This window comes from Megalops cyprinoides, chromosome 3 (genome assembly GCF_013368585.1).
Source record: "Megalops cyprinoides isolate fMegCyp1 chromosome 3, fMegCyp1.pri, whole genome shotgun sequence".
NCBI classification, from domain to species: domain Eukaryota; kingdom Metazoa; phylum Chordata; class Actinopteri; order Elopiformes; family Megalopidae; genus Megalops; species Megalops cyprinoides.
Genome location: NC_050585.1, coordinates 16,420,937 through 16,437,683, shown reverse-complemented (window position 1 = coordinate 16,437,683; position 16,747 = coordinate 16,420,937). Strand labels below are relative to the sequence as shown.

The following is a 16,747-nucleotide window of genomic DNA, read 5'->3' as shown; positions in this document are numbered from 1 at the left end:
CTGACTGAACCACTGACTACAGAAAGATGGAGGAGGCGGTGTGCTCACAGCTGCGGCCAGCATGAGGCATAGCCGAGGCCCAAGCAGCGCAGGGGAAGCTGAGCGTACATTACAACCACACATGAAAATACAGCGCGCTACACACAGAACAACGCACTCAGGACCTGAATCAACACGGTGAGGTACTGTGTGCTACACACAGAGCAACGCGCTCAGGACCTGAATCAACACGGTGAGGTACTGTGTGCTACACACAGAGCAACGCGCTCAGGACCTGAATCAACACGGTGAGGTACTGTGTGCTACACACAGAGCAACGCGCTCAGGACCTGAATCAACACGGTGAGGTACTGTGTGCTACACACAGAGCAACGCGCTCAGGACCTGAATCAACACGGTGAGGTACTGTGTGCTACACACAGAGCAACGCGCTCAGGACCTGAATCAACACGGTGAGGTACTGTGTGCTACACACAGACAACGCGCTCAGGACCTGAATCAACACGGTGAGGTACTGTGTGCTACACACAGACAACGCGCTCAGGACCTGAATCAACACGGTGAGGTACTGCAAGCTACACGCAGACAACGCGCTCAGGACCTGAATCGCCACAGTAAAGTATTGAGAGCTTTACCCTCTGAAACACTGAAACACTGTGCCCCACACGCGCTGAGGAACATGAGACCCAGGGGAGGAATCATCTGTTACAGCACAGATACAGCGCGCTGCGCACTCAGAACAATGTGCTCAGAAACTACGCCACACATTCTGAACATTCACAGAAACTCTCCTGCACACTCTGAACAACACAGCCAGATATTTTCATGTACTGTAAACACTCTGAACAACAGAGTAAAATACCATACCCAACCTCCTCTGATGATGGTGATGCAGAGTGGCTCATGATTATCTAATCTACATACTGAAATATAATGCCCTGTAATGAACACTGAGTACTAATCCCTGCCCTGCCTCACAGTGTGACACTGAATACAAGTCTGAACTACTAACAGAACACACTGCTAAGCTACGCTCTGAATACCACACTGCAATACACTACAACGAGAGGAGACACTATGCACACTCAATACAACATCGACATACACGCAGACCGGCACACTTCGGTACACACTGAGCACAGCTCTGGAGCAGAAAGAGAATACAGTACAGAACCGCACTGTGAATGTGCCGCTGAAATACACAGTGGTGCAGTGATATGAGGGAAAATGCACACTGACTGATACACTTAAGGTCCACGTTGCATATCAATGACAGTGCCGTTGCTGGGGAATGTCAAACTGAACAGAGCCAGTGGCAGGCTCTTCTGAAGGTGGCCTGCACCGGAGTCTCCCCTGCTGCAGATCAGAGCTCCTGTAGCTAACGGCCTTGCTATAGCCCCCAGAGCGGGAGCAGGCGAAACCCCAGCAAACATCCCGTCCCACGAGGACCTCCCGCTGCGCCGTCTAGGCCCTGCTCTCTCATGCTCTGCCAGCGCTGAGCAGCTCAAGCTGTGCCCGCCGGGCATGCGCGCTTGGTAAAGGGCACCAGGCACCGCACCTGAAAGCTTTTAACAAGCTGACAGGAAACAGATAAGACTGGGCACTTCCTTCCTGGGCCTCCATTTTGCCCCTCCTTGTCTCACCCCACCCTGTAACAAACCAAGTATTTGTCCTCACTCCCTCGCATTTTCCCAGCTAATCTACCCGGCACCCCCGGTCTGGTGCGACACACGTGTCCTCCGTTTCACCGTGTCAGGCAGGAGAGTGAGCGCACAAGCTGTGTTTCACTGGCAAAGAATCCCGCCCGCCCTCCTGCCCCGGGTTCTACTGGCCGTCCTATTCCTGCTAATTACAGACCAGCACAGGGTTTTTTTGCCCTTAGCTTTTTTCCCACAGTTTCTCGGAACATCGTTTATGTCAATTTGTAGCCTAAAAAAGCGGCCCTGCACTTAACCGATTTTCAGTTCTTGGTGTGCTATGCCAGGGCCTTATGCTCTTTCTGGAACCTCGTCTTTGAGCCATCAGCTTAGATGATTTTCTATGCAGCATCTCCACAGTTGTCCTCTCAGAACACCAAACGTTGTTGACTACCTCCACGTTACCAGGCTACAGGTGAGATATCTCCTACCGCATTCAAAAAAACTTAACAATAAAAAACGAGATACAAGAATATCTGTTCCAGGATCCAGTAGTTAGTTGCAGAGACAGCCAAAAGTCAGTAAGTCACAAACTTAACTGCTTTCCCCCAAATGATATTCTCCACACCAGAGGCACACAAAGTTCAACAAAAGGAGACCATAAACAAGCAGACAAATGCGCAAACACTTGCTGAGTGTGTATCAGTATGCTGAGCTAAATCTGTCATGCGGCAGATCCAAAGGCAGGCAGAGGGGACTCTGTGAAAGAAAGCTTAGAAGAAGCAGCCAGCTTCCTCTTCTTTCCAGCTGTTCTCTCTGCCTCATTTCTGGGTCTCAGTTCCCACAATATCCTCAAACCCCTACCTCATACCTCCCTCGCAAACTATGTTGTTGTTCTAAATTTTTTTTTGGGGGGGGGGGGGGGGTGATGGGGGGGGTGCTCTTTATTGCATCTGTCAGTCTTCCAACAGGGCTTTATAAATAGCAGCCCTCTAGAAAAACCAAATGCTAACTAAGTCTCTGCTAATTAGAGCCTTCTTCTGAGGCGGGCTCAATAGAGAGCAGGTTTACCAGCTGCTCGGAGGTCTGCACTGAAGCAGGGGCGGGACACGGGCGCTGCCAAGAGAGAAGAGCGGGGGCGGGGGCGGGGGTGTGTGGGAGGGGGCGGGGGCGTGTGGGTGGGTGGAGAGGTGGAGTCTGGCTAGCTCGATGGGGGAAGGAGCAGAGCAGGTCTGCATTGCTCGGAGGGTTGTTTCCCCAGTGCACCTCAATCACCGTGATTTGCCGGCGCTAACGCACACAAGGAGTGCACTGGCATTCCCTTACAGTGGAGGAACTGTCATACTCTCATGTGCTAAATCCCAGTCGAGAAAAAAAAATGTAGACCTCATTCAAAACGGCAGGGAAATGATTAAAATAAAATCCATTGGGTCTTTGACAGCAGTGATTGCAAGTGATTGCAAGTGATGTAATATTAAGGAACAGTGGTATTTCATTACTTTTGTAGAGCGCTTTAGAGCCAGAGTGACTTCACCACACCCAGTGCTGACATATGGCATTCACTTTCTCATGCGCCAGGGCTCTCACCACAAACCAGCAAAATTATTCATTACACCAAATAAATGCAGCTAATTGGCCAACCTTCTGTACATAAGCTGTAGCAATTGTTCAAAGGGTTTTGTGAGTGTATTAGCCGTCGTGTAATTCAAACAAAGCTACAAAGAAGCACTCAGAGTCAAAGCCTGAATCTGAATGCGCTCTCCTAAGAGCTGCAAACAAAACTCAGTGGGTCCCGATCATGTTACAAGTAGGTAAATGATCGCGTGGGTTCGCGCTCTCTGATTGAATTTCCTCCACTCCACAATGTTCTCCGGAGGACGAGTTTTGGTGCACAAATTCTACACTCACATGTGGCTCCACGTGCTGTAGTGCATCTGGTGATAATAATCTATATAAATATCTATATCAAGAAACCAGGTGACCAGATATGCCTGCTCCATTCCCGTTTTGGGACCTCTACAGTTCTAGCCACCTGGGATGGTTTGTCATATTGTGAGGCATTCCAAGCAGGCACTAGAATTTAAAAAATATATTGTTGAGATTAAGCTGAAGATTTTCAGAAAAAAATAAGAATCAATTAAAAAGCATAATAATTAAAAAATTCACCAAAAGAGGCAAATCAAGCGTGCCTGCACTGTTTGGGGTGGCGGTGTGCATTTCATGTCCAAACTGCAACGGAATGCAAGCGAGGCTATCCATGCCTCTGCGCTCAATAATGAATGAAAGGAAGGTATCATCCTGACACTGTACACTTCGACTCTCCGTCCAGTTCAGGGAAGAGAGAGCCAGGCTGATGAATAATTGAGGCCGAATCAGTTTAGAGAATCTTCCTACTGTTCCCCCTTTACAGTCCATGTGTGACTTGCTGTGGGGAGCAGGGGTAGCGTTGGCGTTCCACCACATGCACGTCCTCTCTCTCTCCGGCACATTTCTCAGTTGAAGCTTTTCTGGCCCAGGACAGGCATTACATTGAAGACCGTCATGGCACCATGGGGCATGGACTAGTAGGGGTGCCCTGTTTTTGCTTGACTTTCTCTGTGCTCCTCGTTTTCCTACAAGGTAAGGGACAGGGTTGCCAAGGTGGGCTTGTGATGTGTTGGTGTGTTGCAAAAGTTTTCTGTACTGATGCATCTCCTTTCGTGTTAGTATGTTGTCTGCATACTAATTCAAAGTAGGCCCTCCCCTTTCCAGATGAAGAATATATAACTAAGTGTCAATGGAAATTTGTTTTGGCCGCTCTGGTGGTTTGAAATTTTAGCCTTGTTGACAAACCATAATATGATCCTGGAGAAATGTCTGTTTGTCCTTTCAATATGATTCAGTCATGCCATGAGGAGAGTAATAAGCATTTCTCTTCCCTGCTTCTGGAGTACTGTAGAGATTAGTTTTAAAAAAAACTGTTGTTTTTTTTGTTAATGTATGAACATTTAGAGTCTTTAAAAACAATAGTAAAGAACTTAACAAGAATGTAAAGCTAATAGAAATCTGGTCCCAGGTCCTTTTGGTTGCTTTACGTCATTATCTTACAATGTAATGCTTGACCTACTCTAGGCATCATAAAGATGAGTCACCCGTGACAATTTGTCCCTAAGTGTCACTGTAACTAAATCCCTGTTTATCCATGGCCCGAGACACTGATATCCTCTACGATGCAGATCCAGTTACTCTGTGAGTGCCTGTGCTTCTGCGTGTGTGTGTGTGTGTGCGCATGTATGTGGGCTCACATCCATATCATTATGCTTGACGGTCAGGCTTGGAGATCCTGGACCCTGGGGAGGTGGTGTATGTCCAGACGGTGACCAAAGGAGTGGTAGGCCGCTCCGTGATGCTGGAATGTGGCACCACCCTCCCGGACGTCTACATCTGGGGCTTCACCATGCCGGGCGACGAGCACATCCGCGCCGTAGTCTACAACTTCGGCAAGGGCCCCAAGCTGCAGAAGCTGGCCACCGCCCTGGGTGACATAAGCATCATCACCGACTCGTCCTCCCTGCTCATCGACAAGCTTCCCTTGTTCGCACAGGGCCTCTACACCTGCCAAGCCCTGTACGACACCAAGGAGGGGGCCAAGGTCTACTACTACTATGTACAGCTGCTTGTTCTGGGTGAGTGAGAGGAACATGAGTCTATGTGTAGCAGCAGGCACCCACCATTGGTCCAGGAGCCCCATAAGCCTGAGGGTCTTAGAGATGCTGAGTGGCACCTCATACATTAGTGTATGTGTTCTGTAACTAAACACCTGATTTGAAAACTCATGGATCTCCTATTGAGACTGCTGGTATAGATGAGTTGCCAGATGCCACTGTGCCTTTTTCTGTGAATGGGTGTTGCTTTAAATCGGGTGTTTCTAATTTTGTAACTATTTTGTGTTTACTTGTTATGTTCAGTTATGCTTAATCTAAGCAATGAACAAGGTCCATGTGAAGGGAACAAAATGTGGGTTTATTGTATGTGTTGCGGGAGCACGTGTCCCTTCCGCAGGCCTTACCGCCGCGGGTGCCACCCTGCTGTATGTGACCGTGTCTCTCTTGCTGCAGTGCCAGTGTCCAAGCCCTACATCCTGGCCAGTGACACGTCGCCGGCGGAGGGGACGCCCATGTGGATGCGCTGCAACCTGGAGAACGGCACGGGCCCCATAAACTACGTGTGGGAGCGCGAGAGCCGCGACGGCAGCACCGCCAGGGTCGCCGAGGGCAACGCCAGCCTGGTCAACGTCACCTTCGTCAACCGCAACCACACCGGCTGGTACAGGTGCCTCGCCAGCAACGAGGTGAACGAGCAGCGCAGCGACCGCATCTGGCTGGACATAATCTGTGAGTGAAAACACCCCCCCACAGAGGAACTCCAGGCTGATCTGTACTCTGTCTTCTTGTGACAGCATTTGAATGATCTCTGCACGTATGGCGTCCCTGACCTGCTCTGAGTGATGGAGAACAGTTGTAGTTTTGACAGTTCTTGTCTTCCTGCTGTAGGTGCACTGGAAAATGAAGATTTGCCTCATTGCCAATAAGTGTCATGCATAACCAAAGTGTTCTCATGTTGAGTGTGTGCGTGTGTGTGCATGTGTGCGTGTGTGTGTGTGTGTTTGTTTTCTACCTCTCCAGATGGTCCCGATGTGCCTCAGATTGGCGTGACTCCTTACTCGGTGACGGAGCGGGGTTATTCGGCCCTCGAGAGAGAAACGGTGTCCCTCATGTGCCAGGCCTCCTCCAACCCCCCCAGCCAGTACGTCTGGTTTTACAACAACTCCCAGGTGTACACCGGGCCTCAGTTCACCATCACCAAGATCCTGCGCATGCACACCGGTCACTACTCCTGCCTGGCCCAGAACACCTACCTCAACACCCGCTCCAGGACCACCATCACCCTCACTGTCTACTGTGAGTTCTCCCCCACCTCTCTCTCTCTGCCTGTGTCCTGTCACACTCATCCATTTTCCTTCTCCTCCTTTCATTTCAGTGCTTCTTTCACCATTTACAATCCTGTGCTCCTCCTCCTCCTTGTCCACAGCCTTTCCTCCATTTCTTTTCCATATTCCCCAAAACACTTCCGTCACCTGGTGCTTCCCACACACGACATTTCAGACATGGTTACATCCCACAGCCCCCCTATACACACACACAGACACACACACAGACAAGCACACGCACACACACCCTGCAGTGCACACGCTCACTCCCCACCGACGTGTCAAACCCTCTGTCGTCGGATTTGGGACGCGCAGCAAACCTCATCCTCTCATCCGAGGAGCGTCCGGAGGAGGTGACGGAACTAAACGCCAGTTCTGAGACCCCAAAGGTATACAAGCCAGTGTGACTGTCACTCTGTCATGACAAGTGCCAGTGGGGCTGAGAGGCCCACTCTTGTCATACTGCTTTTATCTGCTCCTGTCAAGTGCCACAGCAAAGCCATTATCCTCTCTTCATTGTGAAGAGTTAACTGATCTGTTCCTTCCTGAGTACTCTGAAAACATGGCTTGTCTGTCTGCCTATCAGATATAACATAAATGAATATATTCTGACCAATACAAATATGCATTTAAATACGCATAGCTTCCATTATGGTTGTTTTTTTCCAGCATTGCTGTTTTTTCAGGCAAAGAAACTAAAACTCCAAAACATCAAATGCATGTTGACAAAGCCAAAAATTACTGAGACTATTGCTGCTATTTAGAGTTGCTTTGATTTTAAGGCTAATTTGCAGGAGAGTCTCAGCCAAATATCTGCAGGGGTTAAATCCATTTAATTTTCCATTTAATTGAGTTGCTTAAGAAAGAGAAATGATGTTCTTCTGGACAAAAATGACAGCAATAAAGCAGAGGAACATTTCATGAGCTGGCCACTGTCCCATCCTCTGAATGATTCAGTTACTTTTTGACAGACCTGAGCAGGCACATGCCAGAAAGTAATATTATCAGGCCATTGGCAATGAGCACCATTGTTGATACCATCAGAAAAAAGTCAGTCATGTTTCCATTGGTCCTATTTCAGAAATTGCCAAGAGCAATTTCATCACTCAGATGGATTGGCAGGAAATGGAAGGGTGTGCTTGGCCCTCTGTTAGATTCATTTATTCTGCTTGAATGACCTAGACTCCATTTCCCAGGATCCTCTGCTCTCTGTTACACTATGACCCTGTCCCCGCAGATCCGCCAGATGGAAATCCCACTTGCACTGTCCTCCCCACCAACAACTACACTGACCTGGCCCTCTGGTGCTCCTGGGTAGGGGGTAACCCTTCGGCTACCCTTTTCTGGAACCCCACTCCGGTCAGTGCAGATACGCAGGGGCGCTCCCACACCAACGCTACCCTGATACAGCCCGGCTACCAAACCAGGGACGGCTCCACGTTCACCTGCATGGGCTCGCATGTGGCACTGAACTCCACCTCCGGCTGTAACGTGACTGCATGTGAGTGCCGCTGGCCAGGGGCAAGCTCAGAAAACACCGCACTCACACACATTCATTTTTCATAATCTTTTCATGACCAGCATCTCACAAATGGTATATGTTAAACCTTTACTCAATGACCTGAAAGTTGCTAAAGTTAGCCATTTTCATAGCTTTTCATACAGTTTGAATGTTTGCTACATAAGATATGACACATAAACAGAGGTTTAAAACTGCTGACTATACCTCTCCTATGCACCTGTGCTCTCAGTGCTGCCCCCTGGTGATCCCCAGTGCTACGCTTTCGCCACGCGTAACAATGAGTACTTAATGTTGTCGTGCTCCTGGGAGGGGGGAACCCCGCGGGCTCTGCTTTCCTGGGTCTCCGGCAATGGAGCACCTGAGGGCAGCTCTGAGGAGAATGCCAACATCCTGGTCCTCAGGTCCAGCGCCACCTACAGCGGGAAGGCCTTTGTGTGCCAGGCCAAGCACCCACTGTCTCCCGCAAGCAAGCAGTGCGTTCTCAAGCTGGGTGAGGAATCTGAAGGACACTGAGCAGTGGAAGCTGGAACTCTTAGAAGTTTAAGAACAGAAGGAATGGTTGTCATGTTCCCATAGGCCATAGATGTAAAAAAAGTATTTTTATAATATATTTGTCATTTTTTTGCAAATTTATGCAATATAACGTTGATGTATTTAAATGTAAACTTCCAAGGACTTTTTGATATCTATCTGCATGTAATATGCTATAGCCTCAGTGCAGGTGCAGCTTCAGTGCACCTGAACCGCAGGTGGTCTAGACACTCCAGTACAATGATCTGTGGGGAGGCTGCATTATTATGGAAATGAAAACTGTAACCACTCATCTAATGCAGAACAGAATGAGACTACTGTCAATTTGTGTAAATGTCATGTTTCCTTTGTTGTAGGAAAATGGAAACTGGAACTGTTTAGTCATATTGTGTTATTAGGTGGTTCATCAAGGTTCTATGCAATTCACATCATTATCGCTATTGCCACAAATACCCCTGCTACAGATAGCTTTGCTGGACTTCCTCACCAGCAATGGCGCTAAAGCTACTGTGGAGTCCCCCCTCCCACACCCCAATCACCCTTTCCGGGATGGGATTGCTGGGAGATTGTTGTGTGCAATACATTGTAAAAATGAGTTTGTAACAACTCACACAAAATATATATATATATTTCAAACAATATAAATAATAAAAAAACAAATCCCAAAACACTCAGATCATTATTGCATGTAGCCTACCGGTGCACATTGTAACTCTAATTGCAAAGTTAAGCTAAAATATTATTGAGCATCACTGGGCTGTAGAGTGATCACCGTGGCTAACTGAAACCCTCCACAGCGGTTGGGTGCTGAAGTGAGAGCTGACAGCGGCACCTCTTTCTCTCCCCGCAGAGGCCCCGGTGCTGATGACACACCGCAGCGTGGTGTCCGTCTATGAGGGCGACGACGTCCAGCTCAACTGCGTCCTGAAGGCCAACTACCCGGCCACCGAGATCACCTGGTACAACAACCTGAAGCAGACGGTGTGGGACACCCCCAAGTACCTCCTGCAGAACGAGGCCGCCTGGTCCAACCTGACGGTGCGCGAGGCAGACGGGGCGCGGGACAGCGGCCAGTACTGGTGCTCCGCCACCAACGCCGTGGGAGGGGCCGAGATCCCCATCACCCTCTATGTCAAGAGTAAGAGACGCACTCTGCCTGGCTGAGCCCAGGGCTGGAGACAGAGGACCAAATGTAGTGCAGGCAATAGGCAAAAAAGCAGCATCAGTGATATCAGAGCAGCACAGATCACACACAAGATATTTAACACAGATTACAGAAACAAGAATAGAACAGATTAAAGGCAAGAAAGCAGCCAAGATCATAGAAAAAAGAACACACAGATCACTGACAAGAGCAGCACAGATCACAGAGCTATCTATTTCACCCCTCAAAGGACTAATGTGGCAAATGTTTTACTAATTACACTACTGTTGAATTACAATGTGCACAATCTTTTGTTTCACTTGTAGGGTTATATCCAGGGGTGCACATAACATTTTTGGTCTGGGTCTCAACGGAGCACCTGAAGATGTTGCTTGGTGCTCTCCTTTTACACTGCATGAATTTAGTTTGCACTATGTCCATGTGCTCTTTACTCTTCTCCTGCTTTTTAAAAGCTGGATGACTGAAATTTTTTGCCCCTATATAAAAGGCGCTGCTTTTATCCGCCAGATTGGGATTTTCACGCCATATTTTGCACCACATCTCTGTGCGGTCGTCACCATCTGTTTGGAGCCATGCACCCACTCTTCCGTGAATGCTCGTTTTATATGTTCAGGTTCAGTCTGGAGTTTCTTTGAAGGTGGTGGAATACCAAAGTAATTACTTAATGTAGCTTGCTTCTTGAACATGTTGATAAATAGATGAAAATCTTAAAACCAGAGAAAAAATGTAAGATTATACATGTATATGTAAGTTATAATGTAAGCTAACTACTCACTGGAGCTAACCTTGGTAACTTGGAAAAAAAAACACATCCACTTAATCAAGAACGAAGGCTACAAAGTTACGCAATTACCAACTGATGATTAACATTAACACATTTGTCATAATGGCTATCTTACCAGTGATGCATGGAGAATATTCTAATGTTTTAGTAGGTAACTGTTTCCCAAAAATGTTGGTACGCGAAAGCGCTTCTTGTTGTAATACATGCTGCGTATCGTTTATTTTGACCACGCATTTGCACCTGCACACCACTTATGTGCACGCGTGGTTATATTAAGAATTAGGGTTGGGTTTGGGGCTTGGTCTAGGGACAGGATAAGTCACTTAATGAGAGATATAATCTTGGACAGTTTCTAGCTTTTGGAGACTGTATAACAAAGTGTATGAATATACAAAATATATGAATTTATAAATAAAGGTTTTGTATTAGTAATTGTGTTACAAGGTATGTAGACAACTGTTACACTGAAGTGAATTTAGTGAATTACTTGGGATTGGGATTTGGCTCAAAATTAGTTACTGTGCACAAAATCTATGTAGATATTGTAATTATATGGGTAGCATTCTCTGTGTGACATACAGTGGGACCAAGTCAACTGTGAAGACACATCCAGGTAGAATGTACTTTTTGCAAAAAAAAACATATATCCTGAATATGATCAATGAAAAATACACTGGGAAATATCCCATAGCACAGCTGGATGCATTTTACAAGTGATATCACAGAAACAATGGATTCTGGGGTATTACTAAACATCAGTCATCCCTTATAAAAGGCAGATAGCTTTGGTTTTAGTGCATTAAAAACATTTTAAATATCACGTTGGATTTTTGCTGTTCAAATAGTGCTGACAGAAAATTGAACATTTCTCAAGACTTGGACTTTACACTGACAGAATCAGAGCCAGTACCTGGGATCCCAGTGGCTTACGCTCTTTTCTTTGTTTGGCACAGTGTATCCCGCCCCTCCCAACGTGACCATCAGCAAGCTCCTGTACAGCAGTCGGGAGCGGACCGAGGTGGAGCTGGAGTGGGTGACCCTGAGCGAGGGGGACATCACCAGCTTCATCGTGGAGCGCCAGCGGGCCCAAGAGCCGGAGGTCAAGGCCAGCTGGGACGGACCCTGGCAGATGGCGGCCGCGGACCTGGAGCCGAGCGTGCGCAGCCACACCCTACCAGGCCTAGACCCCACAGCCGAGTACGCGTTCCGCATCACGGCTGTCAATCACCGCACCTTAGGATACCCCTCCGAGCTCAGGACCCCAGGTGAGATGGGCTGGGGAAGGGAGGGGTCCTAGCCACCCACAGACACCGCCCTTACACAGTACCTGAGCTGTGCTGTCTCCACAGACAGACGCACGCGTGTGTCCTCAGAGCAGGCAGTTAGATGAGGTAACAGGATGACTCATTCCCTCTGGGTGCGATCGGCGTTTGATCTCTTTGTCACAATGGAGAGAGCAGCTGGTTTCATCATGACATAGTGACATATATTATAGTGAGCTGAAAGTGTCTCTTAAAATCCGAACAAATGAAAGAGGTGACTTCAGGGCTGTGATTTCTCACAGCTACATTTCCTGCTCTCCAGCAGGCTGGAACAGATGCAACCAAGTTGTGATTAGAGTTTATTTAACGATGTGCACGCTATCCATATCTAATCAGAAGCATGTCCTTCAAACATGCTGTTTCCAAGTCTAATCTTGAGAACAATCGACTGACAATACAGTATATGAAGACTGTTCAAATCTGTATTGATTGTGTGAAATATGGTTGGTTATTCCAGCCACCAGCTGTGAATATGCATCCTTTATAAGATATGGTGATGCAAATTTTATCACTAACAGCAGGCAACAAGAAAGTGGTCTTTGCTTCTCACCATGTTACATAAAGGGCTTGTGAAATACTTGACTAATGAAGTCACTATATCACCGGACCTCTAACCATGATGTCTTTTTGTTTTGCACTCCATTCAGGTGAAAGGCACAGTCGCCCATTTAACCCCTCGCCCCTCCCCACACACCCCTCCCACATAACCCCTACCACATAACTCAATGCCACTTCTCAATTAACTCTGCCCTCCCGGTGCCATGTCACGAGCCTTCTCTCCCTCTGTCCTCTCTCGTGTGATCTGCCTGTCCCCTGAGCTTAACCTGACCTTTGACCTGTCCTGACTTGCTGTCGCCGTATGAAATATTAACCTTCAATCAATGACAGGCAATATTCTCTAGGCAGGGTTCAGGCACAATCCTTCCTTTGTTTGCGTCCTCCATCTTAACCAGCACGAGGACTGCTTTTTGCTGAGGGACAGACTGCTGTAAGTTCAGTAACAGCCTTCAGTAACAGCGTATTGTAGTTCTGGTCACGTAACTGAAGAGAGCAAATTGTCTGCAGTCACATTCCACTAAAGACACAGACAAAAAAAAGGAAAAAGAGCCCTTTGTCTTTGGCAATGACTGACAGCGGTGGGAGGATGAGTCACCTAAAGAGGTGGTACGCTCATCACAGGAGGGGAGGAGCAGGAGCCCCTGAGATCTGCAGAACAAATAAATTATAACTTGGGAAAGGGGGTCGAGACCAGCACAGGGAAAAAAAAAAGAAAAGAATCAAATTAATTACATAGCGGCGTGTGGCCGGAATGAACGCTGCCAGCAGGGCTGTTCTGGTAAACTCAGAGTGAGGGCAGACACACCCACGCTCACCTAGCTGGAAGACCAGAGGGTGGAGGGGGGGCGCTGAAGTGACTGTGCTCTCTTTCAGCCTCCCCGCCCTTCAGTGCGTACCCCGCGGTCATCGGCGCTGCCATTGGGGGCATGCTCATAGCCACCATTGGCACCATACTGCTCTTCATGTACATCATCAGGAACCGCAACAATAACCCACGTGAGTATGGCCTGGATGCGCCCTGCTGACCTGCTTCTCTGAGGGAGTCCCGCAGACTGAAATCAGGGGCTGCCCAGAGGAGCACATTTAAAGTTCGGATAGTCATCCATTTGCATGCAAGAATCAAAAGCCAAACGGTGATGTCACAATGCCAAAATAAAAGGCCAGTCCGAGGCCTCGTATCGCCGTCGCTGCAATTTCACCCCAGCACTACAGTGAGAAAACAATCCCAGACTGTCAGCTTGCTTTTCAAATCAAGTTAATGAGAGGCCTGAAGGATTTGGTTTTTAAAAAACACCAGTCAAACAGCCTCAATCCAGAGCCATTGCTATGTATGAAACTATAAGTAATATCCTGTTTAAAACAATCCAAAAGATACGCCAAGATGGATGTTTCAATTTCCAACTTCATAAAACGATCAGCAAAGGACATAAACTTCCACCAGTCTGTGTGAAGAACCAAATCTGACATGTTTAAACGTCATCCTCTGATTAACAGTGTGACAACTGCTCCATGAAACAGGCGGAATCTGATTTGTATTACAGGTTACTTGATTAATGAACAGGTGTGTTCCTTCGCACTCCTACCACAACAATACAAGCTGCGTACAATGTTTAGCACTAAAGAACCGTGGCAGCAAATCAGCATTTCAGCATGGCTGAGCCAGAGCAGCTGTCATTACCTCGTTCTATTGTGACATACTAGGCTAGTTACTGCGCAGAGCAATAATTAGCCAGAGCAACACAACTCCGCTGTTGTTGAAGAAAAGATTGGATTGCCACCAGCAGGAATTCAAACAGAAAAAGCACAACTCAGACAAGCAGACACACAATAACAGTGAGTCATCAATAGTCAGTAAATTCAGATGCATCACACTAAATGTGTTTGGGCCTTTGGCTTGTGTTTGGTCCTGAACACTCATGACCATGGTTTTGTTATCTCAGAAATTGCCTGTGTGTCCAAGCCCACAAGAATGGGCTGGTGTAATGCTTACATTGGGTAACTCTTTAATAAACACATTCACACCAATGGTAACACATGCTTGATTAATGCCAACACAATCAAAACAGTCACATTCCAAACGAAAGGTTGAACCTGTATTCACACGCATAGAGTATAGAATAAAGGACAGGTCTGGATTTATGAACAGAGGATCCTCTTCAGTGCATGAGGCTCCGCTTTTGAATACTTGCAAATGATGCCTGTCCCCGCAGCAGTAGCAGACCAGCCACGTCTGAATTCCAGAAGGAGTGAGGTTCCCTACAATACTGTGCCATATGCTGCCGTGCAGATTATGAATTGAGTGTTTTGTGCAAAACCACAATTTCACTGTAAATGAAACATTATTTTCTCTTCACTCTTCCAGGTCTTCATGATATGATCTTTGGATTGTAAGTATGACAACAATTTAACAATACCATTCATAATCACTATGCTCACTAAACAATATTATCAAATCATATTACTTTCCAAATAACTGTTCAAAACAGAAGTTTATATGTAACTGTATGCATCCCCTGTTGTATTCCAACTTTTGTGTTTGAGAGCTCAAAAGGTGAATGGCCAAAACTTACAGAAGATGGATGGTTTGATCAGGGCCAGTTGTACTGATTTTAAGAACAAACTGTTCTCTACCTTCAAAGACGTTGCAAAACAGTGAAGTATGTGTTTCCAGGCAGCACAGCCAGTCCAGGGAGAACATCAACTTCCCAGAGGACGAGACTGTTGGTGAGATAGAGGGAGACGGAGGTGCAGGGGGGGAGCACAGCCCCCAGGCCGCCGAGCACAGCCCCCGTGCTGTTGGACTCAGCCCTGGTTCCAGCACAGGTACAGCACCTGTCTGCTTCTCTGGTCCTCTGTCTGTCTCAAGTCCTTTCTAGCAACACCCCATCTTAGTTTTCACGTGCAATACATGTAGCCATTTGGCACACTCTCCTATCCTGAGTGACTTACAGAGCAAAACGACATAAATAACAAATGGACATACAAGATCCTTTTGGATAAAAATGCTTACAGCACCTGGCTGTCCTAGTCAGACCAATCCAAGGTTAAAGGTTCCTGTCTCGTTCTCCTTTGTGCCACACAACCCCCACTGCTGCAAAAGAGATCTGCCTACAAAGTGGTTATTTGACACCACGAGTATATTTCTATGTAGGAGGGAGCTGCGTTCCGCACAAGCAGGCTCTCATTTAAGGCACTCCTTGGCATCTTTTCCAGAGCCAGCGGCGGCATCAGCCAGCCCCGCCTCCGCATCACAAGGCCCACCCACTGGAGATGACGACGAGCCTGTCAATGTTACCATTACTGTCATGGCTACCAGCTGAGGACCTGCCAAGAAAGGCTATATACTCCAGTCTCTTCACCACACCCTAAGAAAGACATACTGACTGTGGAACACTCTGATGTTTTCCATGTTTTATACACTCAGAGAAAGACTGTTTGAGCATCAGTCCTATCCTAAATCTGATGCACAGATGCACAAGTTTTTCGTAGGCTCTTGATATCCTCATGTCACATAAAAAAATATTTTCTACAAAAGGAAAAATAAATTTCCTGAAAAGAATAGCAAATTAAATTTTGACTGATTAAAAATCTCTTTCTCTGAACCAATTTATTTTTCTTACAAAGACATGTATTTGTTAAATAAAATATGTTTAAAGAAAACTGGAAACCTCCCACTTGTAGTCTCATGCAAAAATATACCTTAAGGTAATAACAATCAACCTTCTTTTGAAAGAATATTGATAGCATATCAAAGATTGAGGTCTTTTCTGAAATTTAGAAAATACTTATATTCTGTTATTCTGTCATCCCCTCACATAATTATTCGCTTCAGGACACTGACATTCTCACAGTAGGATATGAGACCGTGGCTTCAAATGATAGGAAACAGTTCTCTGGGCATGGGTTCAAAAAAAGACTGCAATTTACCTGAATTCTGTAACACGCTCCTCTATGCCTGAACGTGATCATCTATCCTGAAAAAAACACTTAAACAACCTTTTCATCTTGCAAGGTTAAGACAAAAGTGGAATTGTCTAGAGGTGAAGACTACTGTATGCGATATATTTGATTTTTGTTAAGAATTCCAGTTCTCAGCTTGAGAGTAAGATGGAGATCAAGCACCAGTTTCCTCAGGAAACTGGCAACCTTAATTAAGCTGTAACCTCTCTGGTGGATCTTTTATATTTGAACCTGGTTAGTTCTGACTGTAATGCTTATTTGACATTAACTGCAACAGACTGTGCAAAAGATCTCTCTCT

At 46.7% G+C, this 16,747-nt stretch overlaps 1 protein-coding gene across 1 annotated transcript; it reads left to right on the top strand.

The window, feature by feature from the left end:
• Positions 1–4,846: 4,846 nt before the first annotated feature.
• On the top strand, positions 4,847–15,808 carry LOC118774198 (V-set and immunoglobulin domain-containing protein 10-like 2). The gene is made up of 12 exons (XM_036523357.1): positions 4,847–4,865; positions 4,949–5,302; positions 5,735–6,010; positions 6,302–6,577; positions 7,844–8,107; positions 8,358–8,618; positions 9,510–9,797; positions 11,562–11,873; positions 13,362–13,484; positions 14,851–14,875; positions 15,160–15,311; positions 15,702–15,808. The coding sequence occupies exons 1-12, from the start codon at positions 4,847–4,849 to the stop codon at positions 15,806–15,808; spliced, it is 2,457 nt and encodes an 818-aa protein (XP_036379250.1).
• The last annotated feature ends 939 nt before the right edge of the window (positions 15,809–16,747 follow it).